This window comes from Sorghum bicolor, chromosome 10 (assembly GCF_000003195.3).
Source record: "Sorghum bicolor cultivar BTx623 chromosome 10, Sorghum_bicolor_NCBIv3, whole genome shotgun sequence".
NCBI classification, from domain to species: Eukaryota; Viridiplantae; Streptophyta; class Magnoliopsida; order Poales; family Poaceae; genus Sorghum; species Sorghum bicolor.
In genome coordinates, this window is record NC_012879.2 from 10245549 (window position 1) to 10273169 (window position 27621).

The 27621-nt window shown below is 42.1% G+C and overlaps 1 protein-coding gene across 1 annotated transcript; it reads left to right on the forward strand.

Moving 5' to 3' along the window:
* LOC8065753 (protein ODORANT1) lies at positions 12359-13814 on the forward strand. The gene is made up of 3 exons (XM_002436770.2): positions 12359-12540; positions 12714-12843; positions 12976-13814. The coding sequence occupies exons 1-3, from the start codon at positions 12408-12410 to the stop codon at positions 13607-13609; spliced, it is 897 nt and encodes a 298-aa protein (XP_002436815.1). The 5' UTR covers positions 12359-12407; the 3' UTR covers positions 13610-13814.

A 27621-nucleotide genomic window follows, 5' to 3' on the forward strand; every position in this document is an offset into this window, starting at 1 on the left:
TTGTAATTAGTTAGTATGGATAGATATTCAGATGAGATGTATAATTTTTATTTTATAATTTATCTTTTGTATTATATAATTTATATGATATAATTTATCCTATGTTGTAATTAGTTAGTAGGGATAGATATTGAGATGAGATGTATAATTTCTATTTTATAATTTATCATTTGTATTATATAATTTATATGATATAATTTATCATGTGTTGTTGTATCGAATATTGTCTAAGTTTAGTCTATCTAAATAATTTTTGTTGATCGCGTCAAAAACTTTTAACACTTGATTAAATTTGTAGAAATGGCCAATCCGAATGACAACATGGATGATGCAATGATGGACCTAATCAAGAGCGGTGCCAATCCAGATCCCCAAGGCGAAGATGATGGGAGTCAGTACTTTGTCGATTATGAAGAACTTGTGGGAGACAATCCTGATCAGGTCTATCTACTATCTAGTATATATGTATATATATGAAATTAAAATAAATGACATTTATACTAATATATTTATACTTGTTTGTGTAGCCCTCTAAATCGACGACAACTTCTGAGAAGAGTAGAAAAGTATGCGGCCCGAAGAAGCCGTTGGAGGGTCGGTACATTCTGTCGGAATTCGATGAGGGTACAGGACAAGTACTTGGAGCTAATTCTAAAAAATTTGTTGCGCACTGTGGCTACCTTGTAAGGGACAGGCTCCCGGTTAGTGCTCGTGAATGGAGGCAACGGAAAGATAACCCTAATATTAGTTTTGTCTCAGATCGTGACAAGGAATTGATTTGGCAAGATATCCTTCAACATTTCACGCTCGATACACAGGATGAAGCTTTGAAGGAGAAGGTTAAAATCTGGGCTATGCAGAAGATGGCCAAACAATTTCAGGCTTGGAAGAAGACATTATACAAGACTTTTGTTGCACAAGGCCGGACACCAGATTTCACCAACAAGGCCACGTCAAGTTGAGGCCTTTTTGGGATGAGTTCGTAGAGTTTAAGAACTCAGAAGAGGGTCAGGCACGGATGATCAAGAATCAAGAAAATGCTAAACAAAAGCAATACCACCATCACTTGGGTTCAGGTGGCTACAGGACTGCTATTCCTAAGTGGCAAAAGCTGGAACAGGAGATTCTTGGGAGAGGGATCGAACCAGAATCAATGCACTGGCCCGAGCGCGCCAAGTATTGGTTCTTTGGTCATGGGGGAACCATAGACCTAGAGACCGGAAAGATAGTGTACGGCGAAAAGCTTGAGAGAGTAGGACAGAGAATGGCCTATGCTAGAGGATTAGTTGAAAGCGGCACCTGGCAGCCAAATAGAGAAAAGGATGAGCTGACATACGCCCTGGAGACTGCTGAACACGGTGGGCGAACCAGAGGCTATGGGGAGATATCATGGGAGCATGGCTTCCCTAAAGATAGACCGACTTATAGAAGCCGTCAACGAAAGAAGGAAGAGGAAGCAGAGCGGTTGCATAGGTTGGAGGCAATGGTGATTGAGTCACGCGAAGCGGCTCGTGAAGCGATAGCGCGAGAGAAAGCGCTTGAAGAGAGAATGAACGAGGAGATCAAAAGACAAGTGCAGATTGCATTAAGTTCTATACAAGGGCAAACTGCATCACAGCCTATAGTCAACATTAGCCCCCCCCGGTCAGTTGAAAAGTAGTTGCGCTTCCACAGAGATGCCAACTATTCAAGACGACGTGGGGCTGCACTTTCCGGTGGATGACATCACTGAGCCTCTGACAACATGTGAGTTGCACATTCCACAGGGGACTGCCACAGTCATGGTTGCTGTCGCTGTTGTAACTCCTGTCGACCCTACAAGGACACCAAGAATCCATGGGGCGATAATTCCACCTGGATATGCTAGTGTCTCGGTGGATAGAGTTGTCAAAGGCTTCAGTAATGTGCAGCTTGAGATAGAAGGAGGTGATGGAGAGAAGACTCTAGGAGAAGCAGAGAAGACTTTTATTTGTTGGCGCAAGCGCTACATCATTATTCCTGGGGCATCACCTAGTAGTCTACCACCACCTCCTCGTCATGAATCTAATCCTAGGTGCGGATGAAAATTGACTATACATTTGTTCACTAAATTTATTTTGCATTCTCTTAGTTAGCGGTTTACTCATATACCTTTTATTTTCACAGGTGGTCACCGACATGTCATAGTGCTGCGGGTGATGACGAGGGAGTGCAAGACACGGCTGCATCGCCTCGGTCTCCAACGCCACCACCTAGGGCTCCAACACCGCCACCTCGGGCTCCAACACCGCCACCTCAGGCTCCAACACCGCCACCTAGATCTCCAACGCCACCTAGGGCTCCAACGCCGCCTCCTCGGGCTCCAACACCGCCACCGGCCGCCCCATCGCCTCCACACGTGGCTCCAGCACGAAAGAAGAGGCCGGCCACAAAATCAAATGTGTCGGCCGCCCCGCCGCCAAAAAAGAAAGCCTCCGAAAAGAAACAAGCTATCATTCCTAAGAAGCTGTCCTATGATCAGATGACTGATGCAGAAATAAATGCTGCAGTTAAATCAGATGTGGATAGTTTCTTCAAGAAACTTAAGACTGAAAAGAGAAGCCAAGCGAAACCCTGAGAAGCCGTACCTCTTACTACGGCCAGAAGATCTACGACAAAGGGTTGAGGCTGAACAAAAAAAGAGGCGTGAAGCTCAGAAAGAATCATCATCTTTATCAGACTATGATCGCACTTTAAGAAAATCCATAGAAGAAGAGAAGAAGAAAGAGAAAAGAGCACGCAAGGGTGTAGCACAGCTCGGGGAAGAATCAAAGCAATCAGTGCCCCCGCTAGTCATTGGAAATGAATATGGTTCAAACATTGACGTGCTAGACCAGCAGATACCGGCAGATTTAAAATTTGAAGAGCTTGAATTTTTTTTTGCGGAAACTGGTCTTAGCTTAGCCCAAATGATAGCGGGGGCACCAATTGAAAGTGCTCCACAAATTGATCATTGGCAGAAGGAATATACATATGGCAAGAGTTTATACAACCCTGCGGCCCTCAGCAAGCTTGGAACGCAAATGTACATGCTAAACAAATGGTACATGGAAGCGTGTGCCAGAAAAGCAGATGACTATATTTGTGTCCGAATTAGAAACTATCATTACTTCCGTGGTGATGATATTATTTATGTTCAATTTAATGAGCTACACCAACTATGCCACATGGACGCTCTTGACAAATCTCTAATGAGTTGCTTCTGTCTGTAAGTGATTCTTCCTTTCAATAATGTCTCTGTAACTTATCATGTATATATATAACTAATTACAGAAACCCGCTATACATATGCAGAAACATGATGAGGGGCCTCAGAGTTAGAAATGACAAGGAGATTGGATTTGTGGATCCAAATGTTGTATTCAAAGACCACAAGACCCCGTATGTTTTATGGAGAACTCAAACGGAGAGAAATCTACGGAGGTTCTTGATCAACCAAAAAGATAAAAGATATATACTCTTTCCCTACAACTTTAAGTAAGTGTCGTTATCGTGTGTACATTCTATTTAACTAATTAATCAGATCAATATGAAGATATATACTAATTTTGCCTACATATGCACACAAATGCAGCTTTCATTGGATACTAATTGTCATTGATCTCTGGCAATGTCAATTGGTAATCTATGACTCATTGAGAAAACCACAGGATGATTACCAAGAAATGATAGATATTATCCAAGGGTAACTCCGATCTCTATATATTAAATTCTGCTCTTTTAAGTTGGTAATGGATAATTAATAATGATCGTTTTATTGCTAGGGTTTGGGCTGGGTTCGTGCAGAAACACCGTCCAGAGTTGAATGTATCACTTTCAAAGCCCATCTTACTTCAGTGGGTTCTACGGCAGACACCGGGCAACAATTTGTGTGGCTACTATGTGTGCGAGTTTATGACGGTGTATGCCAAAAGAACTAATCTTGAGCACCTAAAAGTATGTAACATGTATATATAATAAGTATATTTCATTTATTTGTTGCTATTTAATAAATCCTATTCATACCTCTAACTTTTTTCTTTAATGTCTATTAAAGGAGATGTGGCTGAAGGAACAGGTGTTGGATGCGGTGCGCCTAAAAGGAATTCAGGAGACAATCGCAGGATTTCTTAATGACCAAGTCCTGGATTCCGGCGGCGAGTGCTATTTCAACCCTCAGGAGCAGATGAAACCAAATAACGATGATCATTTGTACGATGCTTGAGTGGTGGAGAAAAATTGTGTTGTAAATACTTTGTCCGTGAAGCATATGTGTAAATATTTTATTATGGACCTATAGATATAATTATTTATATATATATATAGTGTTTTATAGTATATTTATATGTAATCCTTTAAATTATATAAATTATATAGGTGCGCGTTCCATAAACTACCAGCAAACAATACGCATTCGAAAATAACAATAACATAATTGTAAACCCTAAATGGAAAACCAAATGAAAAGAAAAAGAAAAAAGAAAAAAGAAAAAAAGTCTTTAGTCCCGGTTGGTAACAACAACCGGGACTAAAAGTGGAGGCCAGGTGGCACACCCTGGCGCACCTTTTAGTCCCGGTTTCTGTTACCAACCGGGACTAAAGGTGGGACATTTAGTCCCGAAACCTTAGCCCCGGTTCCGTAGCCGGGACTAAAGGCGCTTACGGCCCGGGGCTAAAGCCCTTCCCTGTACTAGTGATTCCATTCCAACCTCGCTTTGCAAACCATTCAGGTCATCTAAGCCGCGACGTCGACGGGTCACGCCAGGCACCAACACGTTTTCATTATATGTCGTCGCTGTCCCGTTTGTACCCCATAAACCAGACCCTCCCACGCCCAATCGCACGGCCGGGCTTGCAGCGACGCCATCAGCACGCACCGCGACGGCTCCCCGCCGATGGAGTGCTCGTGCGGCGGCGTGCCATGCGTGCCAGGTGCCACAACCGGGTGAAACGTATGGGGAAACGCCCAGAAGGTTGCCCTGAGCGGACCGGGACGGGCGGGCTTGCGTCGCATCGCACTCGCACCACGACGGCCTCTGCTTTTTGTGGGAATCGGCCCCGGCACGGATCGCGCGAGATCTTTGGCCCTGCGTTCGTGGGAGCCACCTGCTGGCTGCTGGATACATCGCCGGACGTGATCCCCTACGTGTCACGCCGAGCGGCGGCGGCGGACGACGGAGACAGCCAAGCGTACGTTGCGTCGGCGTCCAGCCGCCCGTGGGGGTTCATTCTCCGCGTCGTGCACAGACGGCGATATTTTCGGGTGCCCGCGGGTGTGGTAGTGTCAAACCGTCTGGACTGGACTCTCAGAAGTGCGAGTCAGAGCGAGGGCGACGACGGCGACCGCGCGGCAGAGCCGTCTTCTAGTGGCGGCCTGGCGGGCGGCGACGTTCTTCCGCATTCCGAATGTGGGGGGAATCGCGGATACAATCGTTGCCAGGCGAGATTGGCACGACGGAGCATTATGACTTTGGTGTTAATACTCCTGCGTCGACTTGTCGACTGGTCCACGGTCGTCTTCGTCACCGGCGTCCGTCATGGCAGAAAATTTCTCCGACGGATTTCGTTCGTCACTCTCTGGAACACATGGTCAATCTATACTGCTTATATTCTTGTTATATCGTCACTCGATTCACTTCGAGTCCGGGTCCAAAGAACAATGCTAGACAAGTCATGGGGACGCAAAATATAAGAAGAAGAGATCTATGCTCCGTGTGAATCTGTCTGGACTGTTGCCGGGGTTTGTCCGCTAAGCCGGAAATATGTTTGATGAGCTATGTTTAGTTTAGTTTTTGAAAAGTTATTTAGCGTTTAAAAAGTGGAATGTCAACCATTGGGGTAAAATAAGAAATAGCTTTTTCAGAAGCAGTTGTTTGAATATAGTATAATTTTTCCGTTGCAACTAGCTTGAATCTGTTTTTGGCTTTCAACTTCCAGGTGAAAATAGAGGCGTTTTATAGCCTTTTTAAAGGAGATAAAGAGAAAGAGATAAGTTTTATAGTTATTTTGAATAAACAACTTTATATATCACATAACAACTTTTTCATGGCTAACAACTTACAATAAGCTTTTTTTTTTTTATAACTCACGTTTCAAACAAACAGACCTTTAATTTTACATGTTACTTATAGCAACCGCAATCTAGAAGCGTCTAGGACTAACCAGTAGGATGTCGTCTGCGTCCACGTCGGCCATGAATGTGTACGGAAAAATCTTCAATAGTGATCACGGTAATATGCATGCGCTTTGTGAGTTGTTCCCGTTGGATGACGATGTGGTGTGCGCAAGCGGCTCCACCGCCGCCGCTCGGCAGCCTGGACATAGGCCTCATAGCTGGAGCCACAATTCGGGTTGACCAGTGTCTAATGTAACAATATAGATTTTAGTACACTAAGGTGGGGTCTGAACGTTAATTTACAACTCTTCTAAGGCGCCGCTAAGATATGTTGTATTAAACTTTTTCTCTATCTTAATACAAAGATTCACAAACATATTTTAAGTGATTGAGAAAAGGTAAAACATATTTATAACTTCACGCTACCTACGACTCTTTTCAAAGGACACATAGGTTTGTGTTGCTGGCCAGGGCGCTTTCAATGGACGTGCCGTGCGTGTCAACCCAGAGAAAGGTACGCTCTATTGCGCCTTGTTTACTTCTAAAAAATTTTACGAAATAGAAATAGTAGCACTTTCGTTTGTATTTGATAAATATTATCTAATTATAGATTAACTAGGCTCAAAAGATTCGTCTCGTCAATTCCGACCAAACTGTGCAATTAGTTTTTATTTTCATCTATATTTAATACTCCATGCATACGTCTAAAGATTCGATGTGACGGAGAATCTGAAAATTTTTACAAAACTTTTGAGGAACTAAACAAGGCCTAGTCGAAGCAGGTGCAATTTGTGGGGTAATTCTATGAAAATTTGTTACACAAATTAGCTTGTCAGTTGTCACTATATAGTGACATGGCCAAGCGGTTCTTAACTATATCCTCCGCCCATAAATTAAATCAATTTTAGGAGTTATCCTAAGTCAAACTTTCTTAGTTTGACCAATTTTACATAAAAGAATATCTATGCCAATAAAAAAACAACATAAAGTACATGTTATATGGTATCTAACTATATTAATTTTGTGTCATAAGTGTCTTTTCCTATGAAATTCAGTCAAATTTAAAAATGATTTCACTTAGAGCAACTCTAAAAGTTTGCCCCTTGCTCAGATATTAGGTCCCTGGACAAGGTATTAAGTGACATCGGCTCCTCTTCCTTGCTTACTATTTACACCATTGTTCATAGAAGCTTCTTTTATCTCTACATTGTGTCCTCCAAACAGGACATGTAGTCCTCCAACTAGAATGATAGATAAGGTTTTATTGTCATCTATTGATCTATTACATCATTCTCCTCATAGCACGATTACAATGCTTAAATCACATAGTGCACTAGAACTAGAAATAACAAACTCTAGCTTCCTCATGTGGGAAGCGGCATGTCTAGAGGCTTGCATCCTCTTCACAGTTGTGCACCATTTTCATTAGAAAAATCACAAAAATTGCAAACTTGCAATAGACAACAACTACATCTTTACATCCATACAAACAAATAAAAGTCCATACACACAAACATCACTAGATCAGCACCATTGTTGGCAAATCCCTACAACTATAATATTGCGTGGGCTTTGGCTGTGCAGTACTACATCACAATGCCATTATTGCTATTGACCTAGTCCATGTTGGTCGCATAGAAGGAGGGTGAGGAGGCCTCATCAAAATCTGCATGGAACATATTCTCAAGGTGCACTAGTGAGAAAACAAAACCTCGTCATAGAACAACACATAACTATGACAAAATTTTATGTTCGCCATAGATCAATTGGCGACAGACCTCGGGCACTGCCTATTATGATGAAACTTAATATCTTCACAAATATTGTCACTGAACAACACATGATACGGCCACAAATATCATACTCTCCTTCGCATTGCTCATTTGCGATGTTCTGTTTTCGAACTATAACAAACATGACTTCTTCATTAAACTAAATACTCATCTGTGACCATTTGTTTTCGAATTGTAATAAATGCCACTTCATCATAAGTCTCTAGGCACCCCCTTGTCCTTATCATGTATTACTTTGGGATCAAGTCCATCAGGCCACACGTGTAATGTGTGACCTGACTGATTTATATGGTAACCACGTGTATACACCATGTGTAGCTGTGGGACCCAATAGATTGTGTGGTGTAGCCTCATGTAATAGTGGGCCTTGTAGCTGCCTGCCAAGTGTATATGTGTCGTGTTACTATGGGATCCAACGACTTGCATGGTCTGCTATGTGTATATGTCAAACCGAAAGACCTATCTGCCAGCCACATGCAATAGTGGGGCCCACTACAGTTCGCCACATGTATTTGGGGGACGCAACGTATTACATGGCACCATAACAGTGGATAGGCTTTGCGATGTCCTGCCATGTGGATAGACCATTTGTAGTTGTGGGATTGTGAGGGGCCTGCAGTGGTCTTGCACGTGTATACGCTATGTGGCAACCACGTGTAACCTATGTGGGAGCCATGTTAGCTACCACCTAACACCACTACATGTCACACTACCCACATCACCTCTCACATGGCACTTCCATGTCACTACGAATGCTCAACATTCAATTTGTGATGATTGACGAGAACAATGATCTTTTTTGTTTCATCATAGAAGGAAAAGATTTCTATGATAGAAGATCTTTTGTCATGGATGAAACCACATATATGACGAAAAATTTGGGTTAGTCATAGTGCAACAAATATGTCGCTCAGTTTTTGGTAAACCAAAATTTGTCACTAAAAGGTCCTTATGATGAATTTTGCTTCTTCCATGATGAAAGATGTTCGTTATGTATGTGCACATGTGCACTAATTGTGGTTCTTGCTCTATGTCGGTGGTAGAGGACATGGGATAGGAGAGGAGCAACATCATTGTTGTAGGGGAAAATGGAGGGGACAACACTAGCGGTAGAGGGGCTGGTGGAAAGGAGGAAGGTGTTGCCACTATCGATAGGGGATGCAGAAGCAAGGGGGAGGGAGCTCTAAGTACGTGCAACATGGCACGGGAAGGGCATTGAGGATGTTAACTAGGTAGGGCCATAAGAGAGCTAGGATTTGAATGGAAGAGAACTAGTGGAGATGGTCCATATATTGGGGTGGGGAATGAGATGGCGATGAGCCAGCCTATGTTAACTGGGTTATGTTAGGCTGACACTACGAGCCACGGATGCATATCCCAAGCATGACATGCCCCATGGACTAGGCATACATGAGCACAAGTCACATTGGGTCAACACAATTCACATTCGGTCATGCGTGCCTAGGTGGAGCCAAACTAACTAGCCACATGCAGCCCGTGGGTCTCATGCCTTATGGACAACTATACATGAGAGAATGGAAGGAAATAAATGCTCCATTAGAGCAAAAGATGATGTTGGCTTCTCAACTCTTCCTCAAGATCAAAGAGGAAGCCCAAATCTTAAGTATGGCCAAGGCCAAATGGTTGGTGGCCTTGTTCCCTTGGTTGTTGTAGAACTATATGATTTTTATTATAGCTATGTTTTTTCCTATTTAAGGTCTCCAAAGATCACTAAGTCATATTCTCTTTTTTTGTTAATATATATGGTTCACAGTCTATGCATGTTCATTTAAGAAAAAAGAATATAGTGTCATTTAGATCACCCAACTAACAATACTACCTTGCCCCTGCCTCCCCCCCAAATGATTATTTAATAAGTTTAGTCAAAGTCAAATTATCCTCAGTTTGACCAAATTATTATCAATATTTAAAACACCAAATAGTTCTACTTTGAAACTATATTACAAACAATTTGACTTATACTGATTTGATATCATAAATATATATAGATATTTTTTATACATTGGTCAAACTTACAATAGTTTGGCTTTGATTAAACCTATAAGGTCATTCTTTTTGGACGAAGGTAGTAGATGCTAGAAATTATCTAGGGAGATTCAAATGGGCGTGGCTAAAAGGCCACTTAATTATTAGCCCTGGACACCCAGCTAACAACTATTTCACTAGTTATCATAACCCAACTAATAACAACTAATAGATTGATAAAAGACATATTTGCTCCCTCACCTACCCTATCACATGCCCTCCCAACAGTACCTAATATATTTGTGGCCCTTCTAATAGTAGCTAAAAGAGGAATGCCATTATGGACAAACCATCAATGCATCCACATTTTGTGTGCTAGATCCAAATATCAGCTGAGCTAATAGTTAGCTTATCAATAGTTAGCTAGCTAATATTAACTATTATATATCCAACTAACTATTATATGCTAGTGGATCCAATGCCACCCTTACGTTTACTAGCTAGAATATGTATACCTACCAAAATATTTTTATTGGCTGGCTCTTGTATACCACTTAGAGCGACAATTCATTTTTCATACCAGGTATAATAAACGAATTAATATCTAAGCATCTGAGACTGTTGGTATTTATCTAGTACCCGTTATTCCCTTTTATCGTGTGTTTGATGATATATTAAAACTAGCAAGATGATTCATGCAATATACCATTCTATTTTATGTAATTTAGTTTGCACCCTTCTAATCCCTTTTGACTCATGCCTACTCTAGAGTCTATGATTTCATTGGCGTCTATTGTCAAAGGAAATAATTTTTTACATCATGAGATCTGATCTTTATTAGTTTGTTAACGCCATGACCTTGATTTGTATACACCACTGCAAAAACCATTTTTAGATATGCGCCCCTTTTTCTTGGTAGAGGCTGCTCTATCAAAATTCGCTACTAAAAATGGTTTCTGAGCTGGTCTGTGTCTCTGAAAATAGATGTTTATATGCCAAGGCTAGGCTTTCCAGCCTTTCTAGAGGTGGCTGCAATTTAGTTTGCCTCTAAAAATAGGTGAAACACAATAAAATTCGTCACTTTTCTAAATCAAGATAGATGAAAGGCAAACTTTAACTCAAAATTTTTATAACTTTTCTAAATCAAGTTTTTTTTGTTAAAAATTTTTATTTTTATTGCAAGGCATTTACACAATATTTAAATAAAAACTATTGTCCAAAACAAAGAACCAATGTTTAAAATTAAAAGTAAATGTGACAAGAAAATAATTTTGCAACCGTCCCCGGTCCACTACGAACTGCACCGCTTCATATGAAATTTAATTCACACAGAGTGAGGAGTGAGACTATATGCCAAAAATCCTCCATGAAGAAAATGCTACCTCAAGTCAAACTTCTGTTTTTCCATCTCTTTTAGAATTCGCAAGCTAACAAAAAACTTTGAAACATAGATAAGGAAAGGGCAAGCATGACGAGTGCATTATGATTCAGCACATCTACATCAGGCCTACTAGCAGATACAGACTTTTGTTTAAACAGTTGCGTACCAACACAAAAAAAAAATGGCGGAAGTGCGACAAGAATGCCTAAAACCATTTTGTCTGCATTATTTTGTTCGCTTGACATGAATGTGTTTTCGCTCCTCCTAGGCAGAAAGTCAAATCGTTATGGTGCAGTGCACGAATCATAGAGCAAGTGACAGGCTGAGATTGACTGACACAGAAAGAAAGCAAGAAAACAGGCTTAGGCCTTGGGCCTTGTTTAGTTCACCCCAAAAAGCAAAAAGTTTTTAAGGTTCCCGTCACATCGAATCTTGCGGCACATGCATGAAGCATTAAATATAGACGAAAGCAAAAACTAATTACACAGTTTAGCTGGAAATCGTGAGACGAATCTTTTGATCCTAGTTAGTCCATAATTGGATAATATTTGTCACAAACAAACGAAAATGCTACAGTACCGAAATCCGAAATCTTTTCGGAACTAAAGGCCTTGTTTAGTTCCGAAAAAATGAAAAGTTTTCGGTACTGTAGCATTTTCGTTTGTTTGTGACAAATATTATCTAATTATGGACTAACTAGGATCAAAAGATTCGTCTCGTAATTTACAGTTAAACTATGTAACTAGTTTTTGTTTTCGTCCATATTTAATATTTCATGCATGTGCCATAAGATTCGATGTAACGAAGAATTTTGAAAACTTTTTGATTTTCAGGGTGGACAAAACAAGGCTTAGGATGAATCCATCCGTCGTCAACGAAACGCCAGTTTCACCAGATGACGAGGATGACGACGACGGGCATGGATGCCGCCCGCAGAGATGGGCTCACACGTACGACGCTCCTCGCCCTCGCTCGCCGCCACGTGGGCCGCCGCCCCAGTGAGCACTAGCAGGCTCCCCACCTTCCCCTCAGGCGCTACCACGCCCGCCCTCTATAAATGCCAGAGCCTGGCACTGCGCCGAGCTTACCTGGAACAGAGACAGGCAGGCCGCAGCGGCCATCCCTCGCCTGAGAGATGGGGAGGCAGCCGTGCTGCGACAAGGTGGGCATGAAGAAGGGCCCGTGGACGGCGGAGGAGGACCAGAAGCTCGTCGGCTTCCTCCTCACCCACGGCCACTGCTGCTGGCGCGTCGTCCCCAAGCTCGCAGGTGAGTGAGAGAATTTCCCTGCAATCCACCATGTATATATGCATGTCGTCGTGACTGCCACCGGCCGTCTGTGCTTCGCCGCTCCGGTTGCGGCTCCGGCTCCGGCGCTCCATCCCTGTCCCTGACGTCGTGTGGACGTGTGGTTCGTTCGTGCGTGGCTGCTGCTGCTGCAGGGCTGCTGAGGTGCGGGAAGAGCTGCAGGCTGCGGTGGACCAACTACCTGAGGCCCGACCTCAAGCGGGGCCTCCTCTCCGACGACGAGGAGCGGCTCGTCATCGACCTGCACGCGCAGCTCGGGAACAGGTGCGTGCTGCGAGATTCTTCATGGTTTTTCTGCCCATCAAACGGCTTCGGGGGTCTCGTCTCCACCGCGGACTACTGGTCCTCTGTTTCCACGCGCCTCGCCGTCGTCACCGCATGACATGACGCACGCAGGTGGTCCAAGATCGCGGCGCAGCTACCGGGGAGGACGGACAACGAGATCAAGAACCACTGGAACACACACATCCGCAAGAAGCTGCTCCGGATGGGGATCGACCCCGTCACCCACCTCCCATTGCAGGAGCCGCCCGCTCCTCCTCCTCCTCCTCCTCCTCCTCCGGAGCAGGAGCCGGACGACCAGGAAGAAGAACCGCAGCAGCAAGAGCAGCAGGCCGGGAAGCTCATGCAGGAGGGCGGCGCGGGGGAAGACGACGTCGCGCCGATGGTCCAGCCGCACGAGACCATCATGGCGCCGCCACCACCGCCCACGACGGCGGCAAGCAACTGCGGCTCTGCTGCTGTTTCCTCTGCCTCCGCCGGGTCCGCGTCCGTGGTCTCGCCGTCCTGTTCCTCCTCCTCGGCCTCAGCCCCCGCGGTGACCGGCGTGGAGGCGACGGAGTGGCCGGAGCCCGTGTACCTGTTCGGCATGGATGGCATCATGGACGCCGGCTGGGCCGGCCTCTTCCCCAGCACTGGCGCTGGCGCTGGCGGCTGCTTCGGCTTGGGCGGCGTCGATCCGTTCGACCAGTACCCCGGCGTCGGCGTCGGCGGCGCCGGCTTCGATCAAGATGACGGCCACTGGATGTGACGCGCGCGCTTGATCGCCGTCCTTCCATCTCGCTTAGCAAGTTACTCCTAGCATCATAGCGCCATAGCCTAGCTTGTAGCCTCCATGTGTTTCTTAGCTCTCTTTGGACTGTGCATGCGTGGCCATGGCCGTCGATCGATCCATCCTTGCATTGCTCGGTCGTTCAACTTTAATCCAGTGCTGATATAAAACAGGAATTGACAAATTCGTTCGGGTGCGAAAACGTTGACGTACGTGACGCGTCTGATTCAGCTATCTGCGTTCGGTGGATTATTCATGCCAGTCTCCAGAGCTGTGACTCTGCATGGACGGCGTATGCGCGTAGGAGGACCGTGAGGTGGCGGTGTCAGCTTCCGACTTCTGATGCGGGCGGTGCTCCAGGCTTTTCTCCGGCCGGCTGATGGTGCCGGTTGTCGCGACGCGCCGTGCGTGGGCGTGGCGAGCGGCAGCGCGCGTCGCCGCTTCTTTGACCGCTAGTATACCCGGTACATGCATGCATGCCTTGGATCGTGCTTCGTTTCCAGTTAATCCGCGCTAGGAGTACTACACATCGTTTTTTACATGTCTAGAAAGCCGCGCCGGCGCAACTCTACGGTCTGGTCAAACAAACATTGGCGTCGATTCGTCGGCATACAAACTGACAGTAGCATGTTGCACTGCAGTCAACCTTGATGTCTCCCGAGTCCCGGCCGGCTGGCAGACTCCCGTCTACTGCTTGTTACTTGCAGTCCCAGCACGAAATTACTGTATAGTTTTCATGACTAACGCATCAGCAAAAGCAACATCTTTCGAAGATCATGTTTAACATGAGTAAGTGATAGACGGCATGTTCAGAACTTTTGCCTTGCACTGTGTTTTACATTGCCCAACTAGAATTCTGCCTTGCACTGTGTTTTACATTGCCCAACTAGAATTCAAAATGGGTTGGCTGTTTGGATTTCTTCTGACCTGGCCATCCTCGATTTCTGCACCGACTAGGAATTCCTCCGGCGCGCCAAATTGCCTCGCCTAGTCTAGCAAGCTTTTTCTAGCTCACACCAGCAAGTCAAGGCAAGGTGAAACTTGCCGGTAACTAAGCACGCTCATAAGATCAGTCTTAGTGGGGGTTTAAAGAGAGTTTCGTGAGCCTGTTCGCTTGAACTTGTCTACAAAATCTGTCAGCCATTTAATAATATTTTCATCTCACAACAAATCAGCGAACAGTAATTTCAGCTATGACTTTTTAGACAAGTGAACAAAGAAACATGATACATGAAGAGAAAGATGATGAAAGTTTCATGTGACGAAATGAGTTTTATGAGGATAGAACTTATTTACACCATTTGTAACATGATAGTCTTGAAAACTAGGATATGAAACCTCACTGACGCTGATCTAAGGGCAGTCCTAATAGGTAGTTTTCATAGCATTAATTAGTGTCATGTAGGCAAAATACATACATTGAAATTAAGGAGGAGAGGAAAGGAAAGGAAAGGAAAGGATTTCTTATACAAGAAACTATGTTTACATAAAAACTAAGATAAGTAAATATATGAGAGAGAGTAGATTAATTAGTAGGTCTGAACCTATTCATTGATAATATAGTTTCCATGTGCTGTGTCGATATTAGTTAGAAGTATCTGATGGTTTCATGATTGGGACTATCGTTTTTCCAAACAGCCAACTCACTTAGGCACAAGCCGAAGTGGTTTCATAATCAGGAGTATGGTCTAAAAAATTTTGCAAAATTTATAAAGAATTAGGGCGTGTTTGGTATCCTGCATGAGGGCTGGGCCAGGCTGCTGGGATGCATGCACTCGCGTTTGGTTAGTTGGACAGATTATTAGGCTAGGCTCGCACAGTATTCAAAGTATGAAAGATGTTGTATCCAGAGAAACGCAAGAATCAACAGCATCCAGTGAGGCATGCTCGCGCCATGCATGATTAGCAAAGCTAATGATGTCATTAGCACATAATTAGTGAATATTGAGTGATTTCAAATCAAATTAAGATTGGATTAGGTAAATTAAAATTTATTATAGGACATATCATAAATAATTAATATTTTAGTTTTTCATTTTGACATATCATAAATAGTTATTTGACAAAGCAATGATGTTCGTTTGACTGATAAGTCATGACAGAAAGTACTGCTGAATAATTTATTACGAGAAAAAATACTACTGAATGACTGACGGATTCGGCGCCGTGGCCGTGGCGCTTCGGCACATCGCAGCTCCAGCACCCAACACGTCCGATCCTAGCATCAGCACGGCGACTGGTACCAAGGAGTACAAGGTTCATCCTGACATACTGAGCACGGTGTATGGTCCATAATATACATACATAATTTTAAGTTTGGTGCTTAGAGATACAAAAGATACTAGTTCTGATAATAGCCATTTAATCTATGAGATATTTCTATAATGTTTGATTGTCTGAAGATATACTATAATACATATGGTGCGCTGTCTCACAGGCTTGGTTGCGTATCGGCCTTAACCAGCCGTTCGAGAAAAAAACATACGGTGGACTGTCTGAAACTCTGAATGAGCTGTAGATGTAATACTGTCAGCTGACGGACAGTGCTGAAATTTAGCACCAACTCTACTATAGGCTTGTTTGGTTGCTCTTGTTTTTTTTATCACTTACTAAATTGAATGTTTAGACATATGTATAAAATATTAAATATAGACTATTTTTGAAATTAAAAACACATCTAGAGAGTAATTTATAAGACAAATCTTTTAAGCCTAATTAATTCATAATTGGACACTAATTACTAAATAAAATTAAACTTTAACACCTCCAATTAAACATCCATTATGATGATTTATGGTTAGGCCGCTGGCGAGAAAAGACTACTATCTGGGTCTTGTTTACTTCCACTCCAAAACCTAATTTTTTTCAAGATTCTCCATTATATCGAATCTTTAGACACATGCATAGAGTATTAAATATAGACAAAAATAAAAACTAATTGCACAGTTTGGTCTAAATTTACGAGACGAATCTTTTGAACCTAGCTAGTCCATAGTTGGACAATAATTATAAAAAACAAACGAAAATGCTACAGTGTCACAAAATTTTTTCCTTCACCAACTAAACACGGCCCTGCACATTGCGATTGTCTATTTATGCAACTACTAGTTGCATAATCCTGTGAAAATTCTGTCTCTGAAAGCTGAAAATTTAATGTCAGTCTAGCTTCCATGTTTCAGTTCACGAAATAATGTTGTTTCAGTTCTAAAAAAGGCTAACTGTTGTCGTGTGTAAATACTGTTGCTGTGAATTTAGCGTAGCTATCCATTATCTACCAAATAGCAACACATTGGTATACAAAATGATATTTATGATTGATTTTGGCTATAAGCAAAACATTAAATAGTTTAATAGACGACCATCTGTTTGTGAGTTGTACGATCTATCTTTTTATTTGTATATCAGATTCGAGACTCTTGCAGACGATCCTCCATTTATGGGTTATATGTGCTCTAAAGTACTCTTTCGTGTACCACTTTACATTCATTTATTCTTGCTCATAACAACAACCAGCAACATTCCAAGTATAACTGCACCTGCATATCCACGACAACAACAGTATTTTAGCAATCAAGTTACTATCAAAACAAAGAGTTCCCCGTCTCCATGTGCTCCCTCCGTCGATATCATCCTAGTGCCAAAATGTCCATCCTTAGCGACTTTCTCCTTTTCCTCAACTTTATCCTTCAAATATTGGATGTAGCTTTCCTCACAATGCCAAAATGGATAGTCAACACAATTAAGAGAGTTTATTTCTAAAAGACTCGTCGAACTAAACTTATTAATCAATGATTGAGGCACGTGATTTTACCAATCGACCATGCATGGTTGCTTGGACTTTAACTCAACAATTTGCATGTAGTTGCAATCTAGGCAGGCAATCAAGCGACTTCCCGTTCGGCCTGTGCCGCCTAAATGATGATAACGAGGCCAAATACCATATACTATTTACACCCAACTTCACAAATGCGGGTCGCCATGTTTGGACTAAGTATGCTGATTTGGCCATGATATACAGGTTCAGACTCTCAATTAGGGGGCTAGGATTTGCGCGCGTTGTGCATGAACACGGAATGGAGGAGGAACAAAGAAGGTAGAAGCAAGAAGCAAAGAGAGATGAGGTAAGTGGCTTATACAACCTTAGCAAAGAGTACACGAGCAATTGGCAAAATCCCCACCTAACAACATTTGCCAATTTTCGAGCGAACTAAGGCCTTGTTTAGTTCACAAAATTTTTTGTTTTTGGCTACTGTAGCATTTCGTTTTTATTTGATAAACATTGTCCAATCACGGAGTAGGCTCAAAAGATTCATCTCACAAATTACAGGTAAACTGTGCAGTTAGTTTTTATTTTTGTCTATATTTAATGCTCCATGCATACGACCAAAGATTCGATGTGACGGGGAATCTTGGAAATTTTTGCGAACTAAACAAGGCCTAGCATGAAGTGCCAGATCAGTCATCGGATAGGGCGAGTGGCACTTCTTGACCAGTATGACACCCCCAATTAGATTAGGGAGCCCAAATTGGAGTTTGGTAATTCGGTGATCTAGATGAGAACTGAACAATAATTTAGGGACCAGTCATATAATTTACTCTATTATATTAACACCATAATAACCATTTCTTCTCTTGTCAAAAAAAAAATCAATTCGTCGTCATGCCATAGGCCAACAGCAGCTGAGTGGCCCTGGCCCATGTCTAGCAGCAACGATAGGCCCGAAAAGAACTGGTATCGGACCATCGCTAAACTAAACAACGAGCCCAAGGTCACTGACTTTCAGTCTGTGACAGGCCCAACGCGGCAACACCACGTAGCACACGCATTTGGAAAAGCCTGAATCTTTGGTCAACATACTGACCGAAAGACACAAAGGTCTACAGGACTGGAAAATCAAGCTCTGCTCAATGATTTTTATGTTCACAACACAGGCATTTAGCATCAGACATACAAGATCAAATGATCAAGTAGTGGAAAATGTAACAGCTCACGCCCCACTCGGTCTTGCCAGTTGCCACCAGGGCGAGATTATCTTCCTCTTCTAGACTCGGGGCATGTTCAGATGCCTTCAAAATTCTAAAAGTTTATAAGATTTTTCGTCATTTCAAATCTTTGAATACATGCATGAAGCAGTAAATACAGATAAAAAAATAACTAATTGCATAGTTTACCTATAATTTACGAGACGAATCTTTTGAGCTTAGTTAATCTATAGTTGGATAATAATTATTAAAGACAAACGAAAATGCTACCGATTCCGAATCCTAAATTTTTTTGCATCAAGCCCTCAACTACTCTTGCTCACTTTCCTCTCCATGCTAGTCAATGTTTAGTTAGAATTTTAATGCAAGCTACAATCTGAGAGCCTTTGCAGTGGCATTTCTGTAAATTCTGCAAAGATTAAACAAATTAAAATAAATCAATAAATCTAGGAAATTCATTTGGCCAAGGACTGCGGGCATAAATTTGCAAGAACCCAGGGACTCTTTATCAAAATGTCCCATGAAGGGGTACGGGATAATTTTGGCCATTGGATCAGTGTTGAACGGTCCACATCAGAAGAAGGGTGGAGAGAGGAGAGCCGGCTGCCGATGCTGAGGGTGAAGGCGGCGGTGCGCTATGGCCGATGGCGTCGGTGATCGCCGGAATGGGTGGATCGGGGGCTCCAGTCCATGGTTCGGCAAACCAAAGGCACTAAGAGAGAGAAGGGGACAAGGCGAGTCCACCGTAGGGTATTGCATGGCCAGAGGAGGCGGCCAACGCGGTGGTCCATGTGTAAGTGCATTCGCCCCCGATGTGGGTTTTGAAATTGATGTCAATCAAATTGGGAACTAACATGTTTATCAAGTGTAATCTACAAGTGTTAGTCCATTGATGGAATCAAACGAAAACATTTGGTGAATCACAGCACCCCCAATTTTTTAATGAATGAGCGATGTTTCAACTCCAGTGGCTACCTAGTTTTATTCTTTGTTTGAGTTATAGGAAATGCCGCACTATCAAGAGAGATGCAAATTGAGTTGGTAAGATGAGGATAAGGGTGCTCAGGTCAACTTAGTTCTTGCGCTTGAGAGACACGCTTGCACGCTGTTGACGGTCCTTAAGTATCAAAATTAATTATCAAATAAACAAAGAAAAGGATCCAAATGAAATCAACATCTAGACTTAGGGTTTTATCTGACAGAATTCCATGAGTTTTGGTGTTTGACTGTTTCTGCAGGGGGTTATCAAGAAATAAGGAAGAAAGGCCCACATGTCGGGTTTACATAGAGATATTAACGTGCCGCGCAATTTTCTATCATCTAGAAGAGTCCAGAAACCACGGGAACGAACGGGAGGCCGAACGGGCCCGGGGGCAGGGCGCCCGCCCTCTCCCCTTGGGCGCCCGCCCAGGTGTTTCCACCAATCACAGAATGGAGTATACCATTGCAAAGATCTCGTCGAGCTGATCGAAATGCATATATTATTTGCTATATTTGGAGTTCGGAATCAAGAGATATTAATAAAAGAAGGACTGCACATAGAAGAGCTGCGGGATTAATTGGGCCCAAATCAGATTTTGGTCCATTAAGGCCTATGTGCATGGTGGAAAGTTTAGTACCACATCGCCTGCTGAACCAAAAACGCACAGAGGAGGAGGACTATATAAGCAAGTCCCCTGGAGGAGGACAAAAAATTATCATAGAGATTGAGGGGTGCCCTCGAAGGAAAACCTCTTCTCTAATTAATATTAATATTTCTTTTTAGGCTTAGCAACCAATGTAAAGTAGAAATAGATCTTCTAGTTTCTACTAGATTGAGAGAGATAGAGTGGAGGTGTGGATCGGAGGAAGGCCGGCCTGTCGGTGTCTAATCCGAGTTGTACCTGCGGGATCAAGTCTCCTAACCCAAGGCTTGCTTCTAAGATTCTTCAGTAATTCGACTTTTAATACTAGTAAGTTCTTGTTTTATTGTTCTTTGGTTTATGAGTTTACTTTAATCCTCTTCCGGTTGAGTATTAGAGTAATCACTTGCTAGCGTAAACGTGGTGTTTAGGCAAGGGTACTCATAGATATCCCCTGATTAGCTGGACCGTGGTAGTAGCGAGGAACGTGACATTTCCGAGTTACCTTTGCAGATCACATCTCGTTAGCAGGACGGGTAGGTTTATAGGTGCGGGTCGAACATCCTTTGTGTTGTCTAGATTCCGTGAGCCTCCCCAATAGAATAGTAGATCATCCTTACCAAGGTTAGAATGAGACTACGGTTGCAATCTTCTCTATACATCACTCACATCGAGAGACATTCTTTGTAGCCTAAAGGGATAGTAGCAATAGATTTGGTTAGTCAGATGCACCCTTTCTCCTAGTGGTAAAAATATAAATACGATAACTCTGGATAACCTCCCGGGTGAAATGCTCACCGATATCCGTGCGCTTGCGGATCATTTCCTTATTGCGTTACCAAATATCAACAAGCATTTCTGGCGCCGTTGCCGGGGAGAAAGACGGTTTGCTGAGATAACTTTGAGTCTTGCTATTATCTTGTATTATACTTTTATTCTTTTATCTTTTTATTTTTATGGATAACTTAAATTCCATACCTATTATTGAATTCTTGGCACCTTCGGAGACCAGCCATAGACCATGGGAGTCAACACGTTCTGCCCCTAATTATGATCTGTGTCCGGAGTTGATTGCAATAGGTCAAAACCAACCCTTTTCTATAGCCGAGGTCCTATCTTTTAATCAGGAAGATAATGCACTTTTAGCTACACCTAGGGAATCTATTAATTTTTCTATAAATTCTGGTTTAGACCTAGCCCTACAAGACCATGTTTTTTCTCGATATTTTCACATTGGTCTTAATCATATAACCTTTGATAGAGTCCTTCTTTCTTTATCTGTTAGTAAAGGAAGGTATGTCTTCATTTGGGGACATCCTTCTTGTACTAGTCTTCATAGAAAAATCTTAGACATAGAGAAGGAATCATCTCCCAGACGAGGAAAGAAAGTTTCAATAGCCAATTTCCAAACATTTCAATCCCATGATTCGGCTATCCATCCCATCCTTGAGCTTAATAGTTTCTACTATGCTCTTTCTCTTGAACCTCTCGATAATCCTATGAATCTCTCTAGACATCCCATGCATAAGAAGGAGGATCGAGAAGAGCAACATCAATGGCTAGAGGGCATTAAAAATCCATGTGCTATCACCATTGAATGGATAAATAAAACAAACTTGAGAGACAATCCTAGAGGAATTTTAAGCATTCATGAAGAATCATCCTTGGAGTTTGAGAATGAGAGAAACAACAGTGAGCATGGAAGTTATTTCATAAATACCTTACGAAGTCCTTGCTCATATAAAACATCTCCCCAATCAATTGGTCTCTCCATCCTTACCACATTTGAGATCTCCAACCCCCTCTTCCTTTCTATTTATAAAAACTTTAAAAGAGCGGTTGTCGATGCATATGTCTATAATAAATATTACAGATCTCGTTGAATTAATTGATGGTTTCCCAAGGACAAGCTTAGTGTCCTAAAACAAGCACTTATCAGATCGTAACATGAACTTCTAATTATTTGCAACATTGCCTTGTGTATTGAGCATATAAGGATAATTGTAGAAATATTTCTTTGGGTATTCTTGCCACTAACCTTTCCAGGATTGGAGCAAGAAGATCGGATGAATGACAAGCACAAGGTATGTCCAACCAACCATCACACAACATTGAATTAAATTCATCCAAACTTGAATTTTCCAAAATTCAAGCTTGGGGGAAATACTTTACATAAAAACATCATTTGCCATGTTGCTATGTTGGTTGTCCTTACCTTTGAGACATGCTCAATTTGTTAAATACTAATCACACTACTTCATCTCCACTTAAGTAGATCTCTATAAGCCATCATGCTACCTTTGTTTATCCTAGTAAGTGTTAGTTTGGAAGTACTGTACATACTTCTATTGGCTTTTAAATTAAGCATGGTGCTTAGGTTAAATAGCCTTCCTTAATCTGATTAGACATGGAGTCTAGTTTGGTTACTGAACTAAAAACTGCTTGAGTAGACATTGGTATATTTTGTTGGACTAACCCCTGCAAGAAAACTTTCAATATCAACCTGGGAAGTCGTGAGATAAACTCACATTGGAGATGAAGAAAGTGACACATGAAGTTTAACAATTTGCACAAGAGAGACGTAGCTCATAAGAGATGATCCATGGAGGGTGCCACAAACACGATGCACAACCGCTAAGAAAGGAAAGCTTCCACAAGGTGATACTGTACCGTCACTCTTCAAGTAAGGTAACATTTTAAGGTACTTGACTATCACTTTTATAAGCTTCTCCTTGGTTCTAGCGTTCACATAAAATAAAGAGACAAACATGTATGATTTGTAGCTCCAAATTAATCAACCCAATTAATTCAACATGTTTAGTCCTTTAATCTTTGTTCCTAGTACTACCTTTGTGATTCCACACTCCCATATCATATAAGTTAAAATGTTGTACATTCAATCTTTGGAAGATATAAACAAAACATAAATATAGATAGATTATCTTTCCATTAGGTTGAGCCATCTGATCTAACAAATGTTTTAAATGCTACACTTATGATCCATCAACTTTGTCTTGCTCACTATGCTTAAGGTTAGAGAAGAACAAATACACTTTTGGTTCTGTTGGTGTTTTTCACCAACAGGGCCCATGCACTTGATCTCTGCCTTGTCTTTATGAATAGGTACACTTCAAACAAAACATGGAGGAGTTTTACAACTCCCAGATTCCACCAAGTGAAGTACCGGGATCTACGAGCACAAACACAATGGAGATCAGACACTTAGTTTCCCAAAGGAAATATTGAAGAACCTCTGTGTCCGAGTTGGTACCTTGTACGCTCCAGCAAACTTCGTGGTGATAGAGACTGGTACTGAGGAGAGGGCACCCATCATCTTAGGGAGGCCATTCCTAAACACCAGAGCTGTCATCTACGCTAATGCTGCCAAGATCCGTTTCTACATCAAGGGGGAGAAGGAGACTTTCCTTCAAGAACAAGACTACACAAACTTCAGAGCAATCCTGACATGAACCAAGGAAGAGGACCAACAGGAGGAACAGGAACAAGCAAATGTGGACCGAGTCAACTAAGATGGTCACTGTAGCTCAAGGAGGTCAAGATCGTCGACTCAAGTCACCTTTCTTGATCAAGAAGGATGATCCTGGTGTTCCAAGCATCGAGTGCACAATCAATGGATACTCTTTTCAGAAGACACTCTACGACATAGGATCTAACAACAACATAATGGCCGCAGTCACTTATCAGCTCCTGTATGGAATCATGCCCCTACAACCAATATATATTCAGCTCCAGAAGATTTTCGGATCATTGACATGGGAGAAGACGAGTACGATCCACCCATCATCCTTGGAAGACCATTCCTCAACACTATTAAAGTTATCATCTACATTGGAACCGGAGAAGTCCACGTGTATTTCTCCTCTGAAGGTACGCCACTACTTTAATGATTCTAACTATATAGTTGAAGACTCTAAGCAGGTCAGGACAAGAAGAAGACAACGCAACCGCAACCAGAGGAGGCAAATCATCAAGGACGGATGGGTAGACTACGAAGGAGAAGTGATAAGGACTGAAGACATACCACTTGAACATAACTGTCCTGAGGAGACCGTAGCACCGAGTCAGGTGTGGAGAGAGAAGTTAGTTATACACGAAGAAGAGGCGCCGCCGGAATCACCGACTACGCCACCTAGCGAATCCCAGGACGACTGAAAACACAAGGAGTCCCGTTCGGAGGACTTAAAAACACCGAACGCCTTGCCAAAAGGTAAACTTGGTAGTTATCTTTTTCCTTCCAATTATTCAATTATAGTTTGCTTAGTTAATCAGGTTCATGCTATCTTGAAAAGAAAATAAAAATATTAAAAAAATAGTAAGCCCCATGTGAGTATGCTCATGGCATAAAACCCATAAGTACATTCACTGTGGTGGCATAAAAATAAAATAAATAAGTTTTCATCTTACAATAAAAATATAAAAATAATAAGTGCATGATCCTGCTAAATAAGTAAATTTATTGAGGAGGCTCAACATGATAAAGGCTAGATATTTATGCTAACACTTAACCAGTTCCACAAAGCTTTGTTGTCTATTTGAGCTCCACAGAATTCAAGGATCAAAGAAGACTGGCAGACGGAGGACATCCTAATCGCTGTCAGGGTGCTGCCGACTTTCAAATACACCTCCACCACCTGCTAGCTACATTAGAAGAAATTACGTCAAAATCCAGCTTGGGGGAGAGCACCCCCATTTATCCAGCTAAGTGTTTCTACTCGCGTTTATACTTTACTCAAACAGTAAAAAGATAAAAACCCAAATAAAGATTTTGTGCTTTTATATATCTTTGCTTAGTTTGCTAAATAAATAAAGTTTGCTATGAATCCTCATGATAAACTCTCACATGGAAATGATGAATAGCTGCTCTGCCATGACTAGTTCTTAAAATTGAAATCTCTCTCAAGTTTAGGCATGACTGTTATGAATTAAGATTTGCTCTAAATCTGAACTTGTGGGGAGAGTACTTGATCTAAAGTCTAAGTCGTTAACGGATATGATATGGGAAGGTTGAGCTGCTGTTTATCTATTCCTAGAGATGCTAGAATTCTGGAGAATTTTATATTTGAAAAATCTTTAAAATAACACATGATGAGTTCCTGTATGATGAGAGTTTAAATTCCTACCACAGCCATATATACATGCTTGCTAGACTTTGAGCCACACATTTACTTTTTACTGCTTATGAGCATTGAGTGTGGTCAAGCTGTGTAGATCCTTAGGAGCTTGTCATGCGGTTAAAATCAAGATTCACTTGCACGTTCACTCATACATGCTACTTCTACTCTGAAAGTACCATCCACATACATCCACTCATTTCCGTCTCCAGATTCACCCAAAAGTATTCTACTCCTAATCCGGGAGAGAATAGCCAAAAATATTTTCCTATCCCTGTTATTCCCTGTGAAATAAATGCTCGAGTTATCTTGGTTACTACCACTTGCTATATTATCTCAGGAGATGAGTGCTATAAAAAAAGAGAGAAAAAAGAAAAAAAATAAATAATATACGAGGAAATAAAAAAGGGCAAGTGCCCGGAACCTCGAAGAAAAGAAAAGTGAGACGAGAGGTAAAAATGGACAAGTATCCGACAGTAGAATTAGGGGTACATGATACCCACCTGAGAGGAAAGAAAAAGAAAATATAGAGCATCTCATTCTCACCAAAAAGGTTCAAAGTGCAAGAAAGGTATGTATCCCCTTAAAAGAGCAAAAATAGAAGTAGACTTTCACCATTGTTATCACCATCATCACCATACACCATTCATTCACCACACATGCACATCTTGATTTGACTTATTGACTTGTTTCTCTGGATCCATGGTTTGACTATGCAATAAATGTCTTGTAAGTATGTATTAGCTGTCTCCCACCTATGAGCTCCAGATATCAGAACCTTATTAGAGTAGGGTGAGAGAGAAGGCAATATCACTATGCCTCATACCAAAAATACTACATACTTTGAGAGAAGGCATATATCATTACTGGCCTGGTAAGGATCCAGAAATACCACAAAAGAGCGATTTGAGAGAGTCATACAAGGAATCTCTGAGTTTTATTTGAAAATCTGCAAAAAACTTCAGAGCTATAGCTGATCAAGAATAAGAGACATGGCGCTTGACTTGACCGTTCTATCTTTTAACTGCTCAAGACACAAGTGACGGTTACAAGCCCCATGGTGAAAGGTAAAATGAGTAAGTTTTAAGTCTTAACAGTTTATTCTAACTCAGAGATGAGATCTTGCTTGAATGCGTGTGTACTTTTAAGGCATGAAACCACTGCAGAAACTCTTGAGTTCATCCTTGCTCAGGGACGAGCAAGAGGTAAGCTTGGGGGAGTTTGTTGACGGTCCTTAAGTATCAAAATTAATTATCAAATAAACAAAAAAAAAAGGATCCAAATGAAATCAACATCTAGACTTAGGGTTTTATCTGACAGAATTCCATGAGTTTTGGTGTTTGACTGTTTCTGCAGGGGGTTATTAAGAAATAAGGAAGAAAGGCCCACATGTCGGGTTTACATAGAGATATTAACGTGCCGCGCAATTTTCTATCATCTAGAAGAGTCCAGAAACCACGGGAACGAACGGGAGGCCGAACGGGCCCGGGGGCAGGGCGCCCGCCCTCTCCCCTTGGGCGCCCGCCCAGGTGTTTCCACCAATCACAGAATGGAGTATACCATTGCAAAGATCTCGTCGAGCTGATCGAAATGCATATATTATTTGCTATATTTGGAGTTCGAAATCAAGAGATATTAATAAAAGAAGGACTGCACATAAAAGAGCTGCGGGATTAATTGGGCCCAAATCAGATTTTGGTCCATTAAGGCCTATGTGCATGGTGGAAAGTTTAGTACCACATCGCCTGCTGAACCAAAAACGCACAGAGGAGGAGGACTATATAAGCAAGGCCCCTGGCCCCTGGAGGAGGACAAGAAATTATCATAGAGATTGAGGGGTGCCCTCGAAGGAAAACCTCTTCTCTAATTAATATTTCTTTTTAGGCTTAGCAACCAATGTAAAGTAGAAATAGATCTTCTAGTTTCTACTAGATTGAGAGAGATAGAGTGGAGGTGTGGATCGGAGGAAGGCCGGCCTGTCGGTGTCTACTCCGAGTTGTACCTGCGGGATCAAGTCTCCTAACCCGAGGCTTGCTTCTAAGATTCTTCAGTAATTCGACTTCTAATACTAGTAAGTTCTTGTTTTATTGTTCTTTGGTTTATGTGTTTACTTTAATCCACTTCCGGTTGAGTATTAGAGTAATCACTTGCTAGCGTAAACGTGGTGTTTAGGCTAGGGTACTCATAGATATCCCCTGACTAGCTGGACCGTGGTAGTAGCGAGGAACGTGACATTTCCGAGTTACCTTTGCTG

Bases quoted from the DNA above. Each gene is read 5' to 3' on its own strand.
- LOC8065753 (XM_002436770.2), top strand. From the start codon at position 12,408: ATGGGGAGGCAGCCGTGCTGCGACAAGGTGGGCATGAAGAAGGGCCCG. The intron at 12,541-12,713 runs GTGAGTGAGAGA...CTGCTGCTGCAG, and splicing joins CGTCGTCCCCAAGCTCGCAG to GGCTGCTGAGGTGCGGGAAG. The intron at 12,844-12,975 runs GTGCGTGCTGCG...TGACGCACGCAG, and splicing joins CACGCGCAGCTCGGGAACAG to GTGGTCCAAGATCGCGGCGC.